The sequence below is a fragment of the Dermacentor andersoni genome, chromosome 4 (genome assembly GCF_023375885.2).
Source record: "Dermacentor andersoni chromosome 4, qqDerAnde1_hic_scaffold, whole genome shotgun sequence".
NCBI classification, from domain to species: Eukaryota; Metazoa; Arthropoda; class Arachnida; order Ixodida; family Ixodidae; genus Dermacentor; species Dermacentor andersoni.
The window spans coordinates 107,138,891-107,156,206 of NC_092817.1; the positions used below are offsets into that span (position 1 = coordinate 107,138,891).

A 17,316-nucleotide genomic window follows, 5' to 3' on the forward strand; every position below is an offset into this window, starting at 1 on the left:
CCACACAAATAAAGCACAACCAGTACAAGAAGTGTGGATGGCATATTCACAATATATTTCTTTATTTCATACAAAAAGAAGAAAACAATATGATTACACTAATCTGCTTTGTTTTCTTTTAGACAATGAATGCAAGGATTTTTTCGCTGAAGTTGGCAACACAACTATGCTTTTCAACAACAAAAAGAAAGGCGCATGTACATTTTTGGGGGGGCAACGTGCAAGTCTCAGCTGCGGGAAGAGCGAGGGTATTGTAAAGTAACAGCACGAGCACCATCTTTTTTTCTATTAATTTTTTTCTTAAACCCACCTCTCAGAAGTAAGCTTGTCCTAACAATCAGACTCATCACAATAAGAGTTGGCTGCTGAGAGTTGCACGTTGCCGTGACCAAGCCCTTCTTGATATCTGGTGTGTGTGCTTTTTATGAATTATTTACACTGGACTCATCCTGCCTTCAATCATGACGGAGGTGGCAGGCACACATAAACCGTGCCGCCACTTTCTCAAATGTACAATTGACAGCCCATGACCGCTGCCACGATGAGTAACGAAGAGTGCCTGGTCTGTCTGGAAATGACCCTCTCACCTGTACGCCTCAATGATGAGACTTCCCTTCTCGCTGCTTCGAGCCTCAACACATCAAGGTCCGCCTACTCTCGACAGTTTTGGCGACATGTTAACACAGAAGCGTAACATCATTTTGATTTTGAAAAAAAATGAAACGATACAGAAGCAAGCACACATCTACAGAGTACCGAAAATGTTTCACCACGAGCGAAGTGCTCCGCAGGGCGACAAAAACACCCTCCTTCTTGGGGAGCAGAGATGACAATACTTTCACAGCATCACACAATTAAATGAACTGAAGAATGAAGCACCATGCACATCTTGTGCTACAACTTAAAATAATTTTATAAAAAATTAAGAACTGATATTTTCCAACTAGAAACAGTTACTCATGAGAAAAAAAATATTTTTGCGTCACTTCGTCCTGAACAGTTTACAGGTTTGTCCAACTACATCCCCCCACACTTGTAGCAATTATCAGTCCACTCTTGTTCAACGGCCTGTATGACGACAGAGTAAGAGAATCTGCCAGCATACACAAACATGCAGATTGCAGTGAAAACCAGATTTCTGCTACCACTAAGCCATTTTGGTAGCCATCATTAATATTTTATACCTGTAATCCCTTAGCCATTAGTCGTCTTTTTCCCTTTACAAATTTTGGCTGCCTCAACGTCGCACGAAAGTTCCATTATCTGCATACTCCAACATAAAGCGAGGAAAGCCTTCGCATCTAGGCACCCCAACTTACATGTTCTAATGCAAATGGAAGAGCCTGACATGAAGCATTGACTGCAATGCATATGGCAACAACAGGAATTTTTCTTTAAGCTTAACAATGGAAATTGTAGACATTGCACTGGTAACTTGCGTCAGTCTACAAGTGCATCAACCACACTGAAATGATCTCTCCTGCTTCCTCTACAATGTTTATGCTCAACATGCTGTCATATGAAAAAACATTTCAATCGATGCAGTGTTCAATCTCGGAGCACATCAGCACTACAAGACAAATGGTTTCAACAGTTCCTTTAAAAAAAGACATCGATAAGCAAACCCTAAACCTGACAGGTCCATTCTCCACTGAATCGCCCATGCAATTACAAAAAAGAGCACAGTTGCTCTGGAATAGAAGTTTGCAACAGTGGAGTCTTTGAAAAGATCTCGCCAAATTGAGATGCAACGCTCAATGAAAATCCAGACGCACACACATATACGGCCTTCTTACAACTATGATCTCGATATTGTACATCACAAGTGTAAACCCGTCACAGATCAGATCAGCACAGGCTGACCACACACTGGTGCTCGTTCAAAAGACACACACACCCGAAAATAAATCGTGCCACCAATCGTAAACAACACGAGAGAAGGCTACAATAAAACCAGAGTTGTCGTAATGCCCCCACCAGGACAAATGACAGCGCTCCAGTGCCAAGATGCACACGATTACAAAGCGTGCGAGAAAAAAACATCAACGCTTTTCAACAGTCATAGACCAGTCTGTCCACTGCGAACAATTGCAATGGTGGTGCTCCCCATTTCAGCTCCAATACAACGTCTTGCTGATGACATCACTTCAGTCAGCAGCACTCAATTCAATTCAATCAGAACCACAGATACACTGAGCCAATGGTTCGATGCAGCGTGCACTAGTGATAAACATTCCAGTAAGCTCTTAACGGACAAAGATGACATTTTGGATACTCGGTATGGTTACTGGGCGCTGCTGGAGATGCCTGCTTGCTCTCTTGCACCTCTAATTTAAGAAGAGATTCTGATGTCTCATACAATTTGTTTAACGAACAAAAGTTATTAGAAGCCTCTCCAACACAACTGAAGGTCCTATGCCTCTTCAAGAGAATGATTCGTAAACAGAGGCAACCAACACTCAATCAAGTATCACACACTACACAGCCAACAGCGCCATCGCACAATACCCTGCAAAGACATGCCCTCTCAAATTCTTTCGAGAATGTACCACCCTCACTCACTACATTCACGCCTTAACATTTTATCCTGGCAAGCTCTGCACAATGAGGTGTCGCGTGAGTTAAGACAATAACATCCTTGCATTATCAACCTGCAAATATACATGCGTAGTAGATGCTTGCAATATACAAGAGGCATGGGTGAAAAAGCATGGGCGTACAAAGTATACCCCGACACAAGGTTTTAAAGACGATGCAGACCTGTGCAAAGCACAACGAAGAGCCCTTCGCGACTTCTCCCAATTTCCACATGCCACATGATTATGAGAATCCTTGCACTTCTGCAAAGTCGGGGGGGCGAGTCGTAAGAACGATGTGGGAGCTCACCTTAGCGATGCTGAAGTTACAATGGAAAAGATGTAGTTTACATTCAGCTTGCATAGTCTCGTGCAAAAGAATTCTCAAAAAGCCAAACGCAAGACACAACTCTGCACCCTCGACACGGGCCACCATTTGTGTTGACTTCTTACACCAAAACATGGAACAAAAGTATGTATGCATATAAAGAGATAAACAAAGCATGTGTGCGACTAGACCAAATATAGTTGCTTTGTTGACAGAGGTGCCATTGCGAAGCACTTTGAATGCTGGTGCAAAAACATTTTCATTTTGATTTAAAACAGCTGCTTGCTGCAAAACTCTTCACAAAAACAAAAGTAGCCCTAAACAATGAGAACTTTTCACGATTCCAAGGTCAAATAGTAAGACCTACTTCACTGAGAACGATCCCGAGTGCCTTAGAAAAATTCAAACAAAAAGAATGGGCAGAATGATATGCTCCACAAACGCAGTAAAGTAAAATGTCGACAGTGGACACACAAAATAGAATGCTGACAGCAGACAAGTTGTAGCTAATGACAGATTAGTTGCACATCAGTGATAGTCCAAAGGCTCTAATACACTGTGAGGTACAATTCCTCGCAAAGAAAAGAATGCAACAACAGAATTTGACATAGCTTTCAGACAGCAAAATATGAACACCAGGTACGAAAAAAAAGAAAATGTCCAAAAACATAACTTGCGGCCACGAAAGTTATTCGAAGTCTGCTTTAACAGGCTGCCAGTGTTCTCGGACACTGTGGCTTACTCTAACAGCAATGCAGTTCACCCCATTGGGCCCAGTTCACATACAATAAACATTTACTAAAAATAAACCTTAAGTGAACCTAGAATGCTAGATAAAACTCCTAGAATTATGAATTGGAAAGAAAGCAAAGATGATAATCGGACAACATTTGTGCACTTTTGTTGTGCTCAAAAAAAAAAAAAGCCCACGCACAAGCCATAGTTGTTTGGCTTGGGCAGATGGGAATCCATCGCACTGGCACAATCGGACCACCACTGATAATGAACTGTTTTAGCACAGCACTACCGCTTATTGTTATGTCTACCATCCCAGTCATCAGCCAGCCTATATGGGCGCTCAAGCTAATCAGTACTGCTGATGCAAGGTTCAACCACGGTGCTAATTAACTGGCACGCTTTAATGAGGATTGTATTGCTTGGTCTTTCATTTCAAAGTTAAGGTTGCACTACACAAGCTTTTTTATTACCCTCTTTTTGTATCTTATTTTTTTTTTCCCCAGTATAACTCGCGCATTAAAACCTACATTGCAAGCAGCAGGGCTGGCTTGGCAATGGCAGCTATGGTAACTGTAAGCGGGCGTGGCATATTAGTGATAAGCTGTCAAGCTAAGATGTACGGCACGTCTGTACTGCCCAATCACTGAAAGTGACTAAGAAAACCCCAAATGCAGCAAGTGAAGTCATAGCGCTGGATTGACACGAACAAGAAAGACGAGAGCACGTGTGCTCCTCCTGTCATCTTTCTTGTTCATGTCAATCCAGTGCTATGACTAGCCCAAAAATCTACTCTCCCAAATGCAGACTGTACAAAATAGGCACAGGACAACAGAGGGCACACTGGCTGCGTGAGAAGGTCTGAAAATCAAGCCATCCGCCTTGCAGCAGGTCATAGCCAAGGCAGGACAGTATACAAATTCCACGATGAAGCAGCAACGACATGCAATAAAAAAAACAGGCATGTGCAACAGCATGAACCAAGCACAACGAAACAAACAAAAAGGTTGATGCAAATGTCCGACCTTCCAAAAGAAGACCCCACGCTCCCCAATTAAGAATTTGCAAGTCATGTACAGCAAAAAGTGAGGGTATAGACAAGCAATGATCTGGTGGATAGGCCTGGTGCAGAGAGATGTGGAAGCAGAAATGCTTTGATTGACAAGTGGTCCCACATCCATCTTCGTTTGTTTGTTTTTTTCGTTTTTCTTCCCTTGAACCCTGCCGTGTGCGCCAGAACGCCCACACAAGCCCGGCATTATTTCTCAAAGCCTTGGGCAAGCAAAAGCCGTGCGGCATGCAATCACAGAAAATGTCACTTTCTTTTCTTCAACGACTCGTCTGTTCAAAGATTTTCCGAATGCACACACCGGTGTCTACCAGCAAAGACTGCATTTTTAAACGTTAGCAAGAGAGGTTGCAGCGAAAGCCAATTACCAGATATGAGCACTCAGACAATGACACGCTTGCATTGTTGTGAGGCAACGGAAGGTGGAGAGGGCAAACCCAATCTTACTTCTCCCACAATAACGCAATACCATCATCGAGAATCCAAGAACCAACACCGCTGAAAAAAATGGTGGACTCCGTGGATTCCAGCTTTTCCCTCACAGCAGAAAGCAGGTGGCAGGCATTTTTTCACACAAACCACACATTATTTGTTACAGGCCCTCTCTCTCTTTCTTTTTTCATCCCCACTTGCACCATTTAGCAAAACGAGCGCAAAAGTTCGGCAAGTAGAAAATTTTAGCGGTGGCAAACACGAAGACGAGATGAAAAGAAGGAAGGAAAAGACACGTGCACCAACCAAAAGTTTCCCGCCTGGGTGTTTGTTTGTTTCTGCCAGGTTGCATGTCGCGCGTGCTCTCACAGTGCCGACGGCCATCGTCGACCTTGAAGGAGGGCCGAGTCAAGAGCTCTTGGTCTAAACCAAAGCTGGCACGCGCACTCCGGGACACTGCGGCAGACCGTGCGCGAATTCTCGGTGCGTTTTTCCTCCCCGAGGGGGCTGGAGACGGCGGGAGGAGGAGTCCACATCGGGGGTTGCACTGGCGTCGTTTCGCGCACATGACGGTGGTGACTTGCTGGGGGTCGCGAGTGGCGGCGGCTACTTGAGAACCACGAACGAGGCGAATGAGGGTGGAGCGTCTTGCACAAGGCAGAGTCTGTGTGTCCGTGCATGCTCGTTTACAAAAAGGGTGCAACGGTGATAACAGTGGTGTTCATGGGAGAGGAGGAGGTGCTGCCTCGATGGCTGAGGGGAAGGGAGTGAGAAGAGATGGTCGTGGAGGTGGGCTAGAGCGACTGCTCAAACTTGGGTCCTTTCTCAATGTAGAGCTCGGCGAAGGCGCTCTCTTGCCGAAGCTCGACAGCCTGCTGCTTCTTCAGCACAAGGAAGGTGTAGAACTTCTGCGCAACCTGCAACAAATAATAACAGGCATAGCGGCTCCAATTCAGCACCCTGAACGGGCGAAAACAACGGGAATGTACTACAGCATCCAATAGCCTCCCAATCCACAATCCCATCCCAGGCTCCACGTGCGCTCAAACTACACAGCTCCTTTTCCACAAGAGAAACTCTCAGAAATGATACAATAATGAAGAAAAAGAGAGGATTCATTCAGTGTGCGAGTGCCAAGACAACAAACAGCTTCTGCCATTACCCAGTCATACAGTGTCAATAGTTTTTCTGTGAATGACAACAGTTTCATCAGTTGCACTTTTGGGCATACCTTGCATATCACACATGGCCAGGAGTACATTTGATTATAAGGCTACAAAGCAAGTTTAAATGCGCATTTTAAGTAAACAGAAGATCGACGATTCAGAAAACAACAAAATTAATAATCACAGGTCTCTGTGTGTCCAAACTGCAGTTTTTTTTTCCACTGACTTATGTGCTTCTGTAATGGGAACAGAGAATAGGTCTGAATAAGCCAATTTTAGGTTAACTGGGTACAACCACACTTCTAATGCACCTGCTTGTACACATCTGGCCAATGCGTGCATCTCCCAGGTGCGGCCCATGGGGTGGCAAAACTTAAAAGGAGGCGGCTCGCACTTACCTGTTTGCGATTGCTGCCTCGTGCAATGTCGCTGAAGCGCACTTGGCGGCCCGCTTCGAGGGGCGTCCGGATCATGTGCAGCATGTGTACTGTGCGCTTGTTCAGTATCCGCTCCTCAAACTGTTCGTACGTCTCGTCAGCCAGCTGCTCCTCGGCCTGCAAGAAAAGGGGGGCAAGACGTGTCAGCCTTGGGATATCTTGACAAGCACGGCATGGGCTGGACGGCACAACCTGCACTGATGCCAGCAAGATGCCAACAGCCCCCTAATTTAACATTGTGTTTCTTGGTGGAAATAAATCAGATTGCTTAATGCATAGAATGTGTTGATGCTGTTACTCAACATGGCAGTGGCATAAATGGGCATACCTAACAGACAAACCAGTGGCTGTATAGTAACAAGTCCAATAAATGAATACTGGTAAGCGCAGTTTCAAGATGGGACGGTCCAGTCTTGAAACTGCGCTTACCAGTATTCATTTACTAGCACAGCAACAAATTTTGTTAGTTCCTCCAATTCTGCATTTTTTATCAATCAGGCAGAATAGGCCAGTCTTGAAAATAAGATGTGCCACACTGGCATAAGAGCAAGTGATAAACAGCAAAAGGAATGGATTTGGAAATTAATCATCACTGGCAACAAGGCTCACATTTAACCCTCACAAATGGCAGCCACATTAAGGAGATACTGACAGAATATTTTTTACTATATTGATTTCTTGCATTAAATGAGTCCAGCACTTCTAAATTCTCAAAAAGAAAAAAAATTTTGACAAACCTCAAAGTGCCAATAATAATTTATTATACTAATAGGTTTTCTGCAGCCAGTTTCGGTTTTGTTTCCAAGATTTTGATTTGTGACATCACAGCACACTACCAGACTCGTTACAACGTCCAGTCCCATGTGACCACATACTGTGTCGTGATGTCACGACATAGTATCGGCTTGGGAAATGCAGGTTACAGTGTCTGCATCTGAAGACGGCTGCTGCAGTACACCCCATGCCACACAAAACTTTCCCGGTCTTGCGCCTACCTCACAATGCACGCGCAGACATTGGCCACCCGTCTGGATGAGTGCAGCAAACAAGTGACATTGATGGATAGCTCACACAGGCAAGATTACTTGCTTTATTGATGCACGCAACTCTTGCGCATGCTCTCTAATCATTCTGGAATGATTTGATCTTAATGTCACATAATGCGCACGTAAAGGTGAAGTTCTTCAGTTTAAGCAACTCGGTGCAGCGCACATAGCCCCTCCAACATTGGTGCATTGGCAGTAGACGCACTAATACAGTCGAATCTTGTTAGTTTTAACTCCCAGGGGACCTGAAATCCATTCGAATAAAATGGAGCTATAAACTATCTACTACTGAGCTGAGCTAAACTGAGCTAATAAAACTATCGCTCAGTGGAATCGACTGTCATGTGGACAGGTGTGCAGTGTGAATCAAGATGTATTCTTTTCATGTTTGTAACCACCCTGCTGTAATGCTTTCGGGCAAAGTGGGGATATGTCTGAATAAAGAATAAATAAAGAATAAAGAGCTCAAACTAGGGAGAACCCTTTTAAATTTAGCGCTCGATCAATTGTGCGGTTCAGTGCCCAAAACCAAAACCATCACTGGGCTCACAGTGAAAGAGCCTTATCTTTCCTCCATCAGCGGGCAACATGCACCAAAAGTCTAGGTTCCTCTATGAACTCCAAGCGCAATAAGATCACGCCCAGCATGCCGTTTGCTGTGGATGCAAGGAAAAACGTGCAGGGGTGAATCGAGAAGGATGGTGGCTTGGTGCGCACCATCTTCCCGCGTGCCCAATGTTGAGGTGACCTGACCGAGGGCGTGCTAGGAAGGGGAGGCAGGCTTGGGTGAGCACGTGGTGTGCAGTAACGCGATCGAGCACACACTTGGAGAAGGGACTGAGACGGCGTCAGAGAGCATGGCGTAATGTCATAATGCACACTGAGGGCTCCTTCCTGCTACATAAGCCAGATGGGAAAGGAGAGCACAGGCCAGTCTGCTTGCTCCAATGCGATCCCACCTGTCATTTCCCTGTCATTTGTTACGCACGCAACATTGCGGTAGCTAGCAACGCATCAAACCTTCATCTCTTGCTCGGGTTTGTCTGAAAAACGGGCCGTGGGAATGAGAATTTTTTTCGAGTAACCGTTGCGTGGTTTTTGGAGTTCGGATTTGCAGAAGCTTTCCTATATTTTAATGCATAGCACTTTTCCAGGACCAACAAAGAAGTTCAAACTATTCATCAATTTGGGTTAAAAAATTTCAAATTATCGAGGCTGTACTGTACATAAGATTAAGACAAATGTGATTGCATTGGAGCACAATTCCACGGCAGTACCACTGCACTTAAGAAAACTTGTGCAACATTACAGCATTGCATTACAGCAGTGTCTAGTGTGCAACTTGCAACACCGGACACTGCTATTGCAGAGTCTCGACAAATCTAAGCCAGTTGAGAGACCGTCAAAGCCTATTACTCTGAAGTTTAATTCAAATACCTCCACTACCAAATAACTCCAACTACAGGTAAAAACTTGTACAAACTGCAGCAGTTGTAATAATAGCTGGCCAAGAGGAAGCAATGCTGACATGTCATGATGTTGACCAATGGAGAAGTTGCGAGAATGATGCCAGACAACATTCTGTAGTTCTAAAACACACAGTGAAACCTTGTTAATTCGAAGTCTGCCAGACCACAAAAAAATCTTCAAGTTAAGCAGATTTTGTAATTACCCGAAAAGAATTTAAAAATTCAGAAAAATAAGGCCAGAACTGTGCGACACAAGTATGCGACGTTTATTATGCGTGTGGCAGGACTACTAGAAGCAATCCATGCAGGATTGCTTGGTAGGGTAGTTCACTGTAATCTCCAGCATGCTAACCATGCCCAGTAATCTCAGTTGCCACCACTACACTCAACAAAGCTGCAGATGACATTATGGATACAATGATTATCGCTAAAGCGCGTGATCAAGTGGACTAGGATGCCTCCACCACTGCCTACTATGTCGGTAACTATGCTGCCAAACAGTGTCTACACATCTACTTCTACGTTCTAGTTGGCGAAGCCTAGTCGGCCTAGTCCGTCACTCTCACCACGATCTTTGTAGATTAGCAGAAACATGGATGTGGCCAAGATTTTTCATGTGGTCTGAAAGCGTAGCAATCATACCATGGGTGCACACAACACACTAGAGCGGGCATTCTGTAAATGTCCACCTAGTGGACATGTCCATTTCGTCTGCTGCTGAAGTTCTCATTGGCTGGGCTTGGGTGCGCAACAGAAGGAGACAAGCGCTCCCAGCCAATCCACGCTTTGGCAGCAGACGAAGTGGAGATGTCCGCTAGGTGGATACTTGCAGAATACCCCCCAGCAGTGGAGAAAACGTGACAACACAAGTGCTGCTAGGGAAAAACCAGAAAAAGAAAAGCACAACTGGAAATGACGAATTATCAAGTCTTATTCGCATTGAATATTACAGGACTGCAAAAAATTTACGAATTGATTGAATTTTCAAATAAACAAAGATTAAATTATCTAGACTTCACTGTATCCCTCCCTTCTGTCTATGGATTGCAGGAGCACATGCCTTGCTGGTGAAACAAAAGCAACAAGATTGAAATACACCCGCTGCAAATGTGGCATATTTTGCCACAATTGCACTAAATTGGCAGAAAGAAGGTGCATTCTTACTAGTACAGTAGAAAAAAGCTGCAGAGCATTGTCCATGCTGACTGACTAATACCACAGCCTACCGCTGCAGCAATATCGTTGCAGTAAGATGCTCGCCCAGTAGCCAGATCGTGGCCATATTATGGAACGATAGCGCTTGCGGATTACTTTCATTTCAGCATACTGAAGCATTCCGGGCTATGCGGATGGGCAGCGCGTCATCGGTTTCATCACATCTGCTTTCACCGATTTAACTAACCAGTGCACACTGAAAGTCACCCAGAAAGTGACTCGTCACAAATCGTGCTCCCCGCACTGTACTCACTGGTCCGACAGACGCGGGAGGCCCATAGTCCTCATCGTCGTCGTCCAGCTGGGCCAACTGGTCCTGCTGCTGCTGCTCTGTCAACTGGTCCTGCTGCTGCTGCTCTGTCAACTGGTCCTGCTGCTGTTGCTCCTGCTCCATCAACCGGTCCTGCTGCTGCTGCTGCTGCTGCTCCTGTTGCTGCTGCTGCTGCTGGTCTTCCGTCGACGCATGTGGCTCCATCTGTGGCTCTGACTCGGGCTCTGGCTCCTCTAAGTGATGCTGCTCAGCTGATGTTGACTCCATGGGTCCCCCAAAGCCATGCAGCGCTGGACCCGAGGCCACCAGGGCGTCAAACTCGGATGGTGGCGCCAAGGGTTCCATGCTCGGAGTCTCCTCCTGTTGATGCTGCATCTGGAATAGTGGGAAAAATACAGTAAGAACTTGTTAATTCGTGCTTGTGCCTTGTTTCTGGCAAGCCGTATGCATGATTTAGTGACATCAAAGTCTCGTCATTTTGGCCATATCTGGCTACGCATCAGTTAAATGGGGAACTGAAATGAAATTTGGGACCACGTAGGAAGCCTAGTTTGAGACAGTCTAGATATAAAGGAGTCTCCATGCAAAATTTTACTTTCGAAATAGGAGTAGAAGCATCACGAAAAGCTTGCAAAAAAAGGCATTCTTGATAAAGACTTCTTTTTAAATGGCTACATTACCACTCACTGGAAGTCGCGCATAACCTAGAATGCACAGCTCCTCGGCAAGACTTCCGAGATTTTGTGGCGCCCACGGCTGCCTGCAGCAGGCTGAAATAGCTCGAAGGCGACGTGCTGGGACTTGCATCATAGCTGCTAATCACCAGATGCTTGCATTGTCTGCTTAGTGGCTGCTGAGATTGCTTCAATAGAATATCCTATGATCAACTTGGAAATAGTAAAATTTCCTTGCAGTTGGCCTTTCATTCAAACTATCTAAGTGCATGATAATAATAATAATATTTGGGGTTTTACGTGCCAAAACCACTTTCTGATTATGAGGCACGCCGTAGTGGAGGACTCCGGAAATTTTGACCACCTGGGGTTCTTTAACGTGCACCTAAATCTAAGCACACGGGTGTTTTCGCATTTCGCCCCCATCGAAATGCGGCCGCCATGGCCGGGATTCGATCCCGCGACCTCGTGCTCAGCAGCCCAACACCATAGCCACTGAGCAACCACGGCGGGTTATCTAAGTGCATGAAGCTCTATAATTACGCAAAGCAAATGAGCGAAAACGGCACTAGTGTCCAACTGAAACAAAGCAACAGAATTCACATCGCCACAGTCATTACCGGGAGCCGTAGAGGAACAACACGAGAACGCTTTGCGCCTTTTTGTTACGCTAGACTGTTCCGTTCATGTCTCCGTGTGATTCTTTGAATAATCTGTGCTGAAACACTAATAAATAGACTTCTGTGATCCGATTCTGGTCTATTCAATTTTTCGGTTAACATGATCTTGACTGAAGGTCCTGGCCATCGCTGATGAATTTCTATAGGTGCAAACTTTCATTATTTCAATCCTAAAATTGGCATTTGCCAGTCAGCACGCACAAGCCTGACCCCTATGGTGACGACTCCAATAACGACCCCGTTACTGGCAGCGGTTGTCTTGGCAGATCATAGGAGACAGTGAATATGTTGAACACACATTAAAAAAAAAAGTATACCGTCGAAAACGCCCGTTTTCACTTTGCCCTGGGAAAGAGTTTCAAGGAGTAATGGTAGCTCACAATGTCCAATTAGGGCATTTACCCCATTGTAATGCATGGCATCTTTTTTTTAACTGGGCCACAACCCGTGTTCGCGGCGTTCGTATGCTTTGCTGCATAACACATGTGTACTGCGACAAAGCTGACTTTAGCATACCGTGCGGCGAAGCTGACTTTAGGCAATCGACCTCTACCGTGCAACACTTATTACACCCGTGCCCATTTTTTCCTTTTTTTTTTGGAAAAAACCAGAAGCGCATTACATTTCTAATTTGTTTATGAGCTTTAATGCAATCTCTACGCTAGTTTTCTACTTTGGATACATAGAAAGTTGGCGTGCATTTGATTCAGGGGCATGTTAGAAATCGCCAAATACTGCCAAATGAATCAGCAATATGTTCACACATTTCTTCTGCATCCTGTTTATTTCGCCGCACCGGATTATTCTATCGTTTTCCTCGGTCTCATTAGGGTCGAATTAATGGAAGTACATTGTACTACATTTACAGCCGTTAAAATTAAATTCTGAGGTTTTACTCATCAAAACCACGATAGGATTATGAGGCATGCCATAGTGGGTGACTGCAGATTTATTTTGACCACCTGGGGTTCTTTAACATGCACCCAACGCATGGTACACAGGCATTTTTGACGCATTTCGACCCCATCGAAACATGGCTGCTGCAGCCATTTACCACCAGAAAATGATAATCTGAAGTTGATCACGACACTTGTTATGCCGTGAGGCAACATATTGTTTTCATAGCATGTGTTAGTTTAGCGGTGCAAGCAGAAGGTGCTGTTTTCTCATTCAACGTGTTGAGTTGTCAGTTTATTTGCTCGCAAGAAATTTAGAAGCAACAGCAAACAGGTTCCAGCTTTTGAGTGTTCGACCTGCGCATATAACGCTGTTAGTTTGCCTTCCGACACTGTACACACACCTAAATTCCATTACAAATGGTTCAGTTCATTTCGAAGTCATGCATTCACACTAATACAAGTGACTTTGCCCAAAAGAGAACTCTCACTAAATTTTGGAAACCTGTTGGAAGAAGCACAACTTGGTCCGATTGGTTGTTATTGATTCTCGCGTTTCACTAGTCTGAGAATTCCTACGGGCAGTGGGTGTCTGCTGTGTTTGCAAGCTCGAACACTGCATACTGCAAGCCTAAACAAGCACCAGTCATCGGACACAGATAACCTTATCAGCCGTGTAAGCTAAATATAAAAAGAAAGGTGCAGCCCCGACTCGCAAACGGAACTTTCATTTGTTTTTATCCCAAGACACACTGATCAGGTAACGTAACAGTTTTTAGCCTCAGTGCAGAATATCCGTATTTGGCTTCTGAAAGCAAGACAGACGTTACTGCCTATATTTTGCAAGATGCCATGTGTGATATACTACAACACGAGTCGCAGTGCGAATTTGCCTATGAAGGTCGAAAATAGTAGAGTATTATACCTGTACCAGTGGAGCCATGCCGCGAACAAGTGCTTGCACCTTTCGGAGGCCTGCTACACACAAACGCCTTCTCCCTTTTTTAAATCTCCGTATCACTCGAAAGACTCTTCGCACTTAAAAAAAAATAATCTGATACAGCTCGCTGGGCAGGCTGGACATTGGTACGCACAGCAGAACGATTTTCACGGTTTAGTCGCTAGAATCCCTGAGACCAATCAAAATAAGGCAATCGGCAGCAAGGGCCCTTTTGGCTTCAATGAAACACCTCGATTCAACGCCATGAAGGATAAATGCGTGAGCGCAGCACTAAGTGAAAGAGCCACCGTGAGCCTGGATGTTGTAGCCTTCTGTGTCTATTACGACAGTGTTGCCAGCACAAGTAATGGATACTGGAGTTTCCAATACTATGCCTTAAAGTGCGAGGACATTTCAAGCCTCCGGCTTCGGGCAGCATGGTGGCATGAGTGGTGTGGGAGAAGAGATTGGAACGCCTTGGCTTGGCATCACTTGGAACTCGTAAAAGCAGTCGACAGTCACTCTGCCACAGCCGCACCCTCACTGCTCGTGCTCCGCCATTCTAGTAAAATTTTAAAATTTCTGCGCCCCTCTGGTCAAACTCTAGAAAACAATTAATTGAACACATCAAATCGATTAAGTTGATTAGATTAAAGGTTAACATCGATGAAGATTAATCGTGTTGCAGGATACTATTAATCAATTAATTGCTCATCAATATTACAAACTCTAAAACATGCACAGCGATTGTCAAACCCAGGAACATTTTGTATGTAAAGTGAAACCTTGTCAAACCGTAGTTGGCCGGAGCTCAGAAAAAGTATGGTAGTACTGCTTAAACGAAATAGCATGAGATCGCCCGCTTACCTGTCAAGAACGGAACTCAGAGTGCGATGAGAGGTCAAAAACGTACAGTATTTACATGTATTCACTTCGCGCGACAAAAGCCTTATTTTCATTTCATGCCACGGCGCCCTAGCAGCGACGACAGCAGCCTCAAACTCAAAGCTGGCTCGCAGCTTTTCAGCCAGTCCCCTCTTCTAGGCAAACACTTGCCTGGCAGACTCCTCATTTGCGCTGCATATTCTCTGTGCACAGGCGTGGTAGTGCTCAAGTCACGGGGCACTTTTTTAATTGCCGGGTGCTGTTCTTGTCGCGACGATTGCATTTGTGAGGCTGACGTAACGCGCAGCTTCTGCCACTGTCAGGCCTGAATCAACCATGCTGTCGCTTTCAGTGTCGTCCTTATCACTGTTGTTAGGTGACACTTAGGCAACAACAGAGGCAATGATGGGGAAAAGTCGAACCTCAGAGCCGATATCTCTTTGCGGTCACAGCAGCGCTGCTGAGTAACTTCTTCACATTCCAAAAGCCACACACCGTAGTCAATCGTAGATCCCCGTCGCGTACCAGTGCCGATTTATTCGTGCCACGTTCGATAGCACAAGCAATGTCCAATTTTTCTTCTATGCTCAGCACCCGATGTTTTTATCAGAGCTTCGGCATGACGCGAGTCCTAGCTTGCGCGACGCCACAGCCACGGCCACAGAACTCTCTGGTGCGGCACCGAGATGATGTTGATGTGGCTTCATGCACAAACGCATAGGGCACTTGGAGGCCGCTGTTCCGACCTCTGAGGCTTGTTGTTCTGCCAGGCCACCCAATGGGGACAACGCACAGCCGTGATTGTGCGACAAAAAGTGAAAACACTACGTGCTAACCGATACGTATGCAATAAACTGGTATGGTTTATGCGGATACAAAAATGGGTGCCGAGTTGCATATTTGACTTTACTGCTTTTAAAACGAAACTACTGTTTAAGCGGGTACAGTTTAACCAGGTTTCACTGCAGTACAGTCAGAACCATTATTATGATACAGGTTTTAACTATATGTCGGTTATAACAATGAGAAGCTGCTATAGGGTCAACTTTGGTATGTTCTCTATGGTGAAATAACCCGTTTACCACAATGTCCCAATGCCACACTATCGCTTATAACAATGAAGTCTGGCTGCTGGGTCCATGCCAAAAGGTAATGGAATGCAAAATCCTTGAATCCTCATTTGAAGTTACTGCTCTACAAAACACTAATTAGACCGAAGCTAGAGTACGCGTCATCTGTCTGGGACCCTGGTCAAAAAACACTAGCAGATACCATTGAGTCAGTTCAGAATAGGTCAGCACGTTTCATCCTTTCTAATTATTCCCGCACATCTAGCGTTACTTTAATGAAGTCAAACCTTGGCCTTATTAACTTGCACATTCAAAGAAAGATTTCCCGTCTGCCTTTTTCAAAAAATCTTACCAAAACAGCTCGCTTAAACAAGACTTCATTTCAGAGCCTTCGTACATGTCGTCGCGTCTTGATCATCGGTTTAAAGTGTTCATTCCTTTCTGTCGCACAAATGTTTTCTCCGACTCATTTCTGCCGAAAACCAGTGCCGAGTGGAACCGCCTTCCCCCCTCCATCGCCTGCATCGAGGAGGCATCATCTTTCAAGACTGCAATACTGATTTTGTTTTGAGTTTATCACCTAATTACTAATAATTGTTTGAACATGTATTTTTTTTTTATTATTGTACCCGCTCCCTCTGTAACGGCCTTCTGGGCCCTGAGGGTACTGTAAATAAATAAATAAATAAATAAAAGAAAAAAACATTCAAGCTGCTCCGCCCTCGCCAGCCGCCCCAACGGCCGCCGCGCAGTCATACAATAGAACCTGTTTTCCAGCCTTCTCCGCATCGCCAGACTCGCATACCTCTCTCCCTTCACCCTTCTAGCCCTATGAACACGAATTGGCTGCGCCCATAGCTTTAAAGGGAAGCTGAAAGCTTTTCCAGAAAAAATGAGTAAAGAGCAGTACGTCGTGGTTTTCAACCCCATGAATTCGGATATCGCATGGAAATTGAGCGAAAGAAAGCGCAAACATATTTTATTTCAACGAAAAGTGCAGCAGCAGACGCGCCCAGCTCGCGCGCCTCGTTTCCGCCTGTGATTGGTCGGGCGCCTCGTGACATCAACAATGGTGTTCGTCCGGACCGACTGCTGCCGCTACACACGAAGCACGGTGCAAGGTAGTTTGGTGCTGTTTTGCTGAGACGGTCATGGAAAATTTCGAGAGCTTGCGTTTCTCTGAGGAGTTCGGCATTAAGTCCAAACTCCACGAGAGCGATTTTGCGCGTGACGGTGACGGGCGACGGCTTCGAGCGACAGAACGGGCCGTCGCTTGAACAGATCGCTCGGTGTTGTCGCTCCATTGCTCGTTTCTAGAAATCTAGAACTCGTAGCTCGTCACCCGGAAGTGCTATGAGCGACTAGCCAATAGTGCGAAGCCGGAACTGGATGTACATAACTCAAATACTACTGTTTGTCGCACGGAA

The 17,316-nt window shown here is 45.2% G+C and overlaps 1 protein-coding gene across 2 annotated transcripts in view; it reads right to left on the bottom strand.

Moving 5' to 3' along the window:
• Positions 1-32: 32 nt before the first annotated feature.
• Positions 33-17,316, bottom strand: part of LOC126536572 (uncharacterized) — a 49,851-nt gene continuing 32,567 nt past the window's right edge. For both annotated transcript variants that reach the window (XM_050183589.3, XM_050183590.3), the window contains exons 10-12: positions 10,727-11,119; positions 6,705-6,860; positions 33-6,057 (exon numbers count right to left, since the gene is read on the bottom strand). In XM_050183589.3, the coding sequence (XP_050039546.2) occupies positions 5,935-6,057; positions 6,705-6,860; positions 10,727-11,119 (672 nt within the window). In that variant the 3' untranslated portion in view covers positions 33-5,934. The remainder of the gene's footprint in view (positions 6,058-6,704; positions 6,861-10,726; positions 11,120-17,316) is intronic.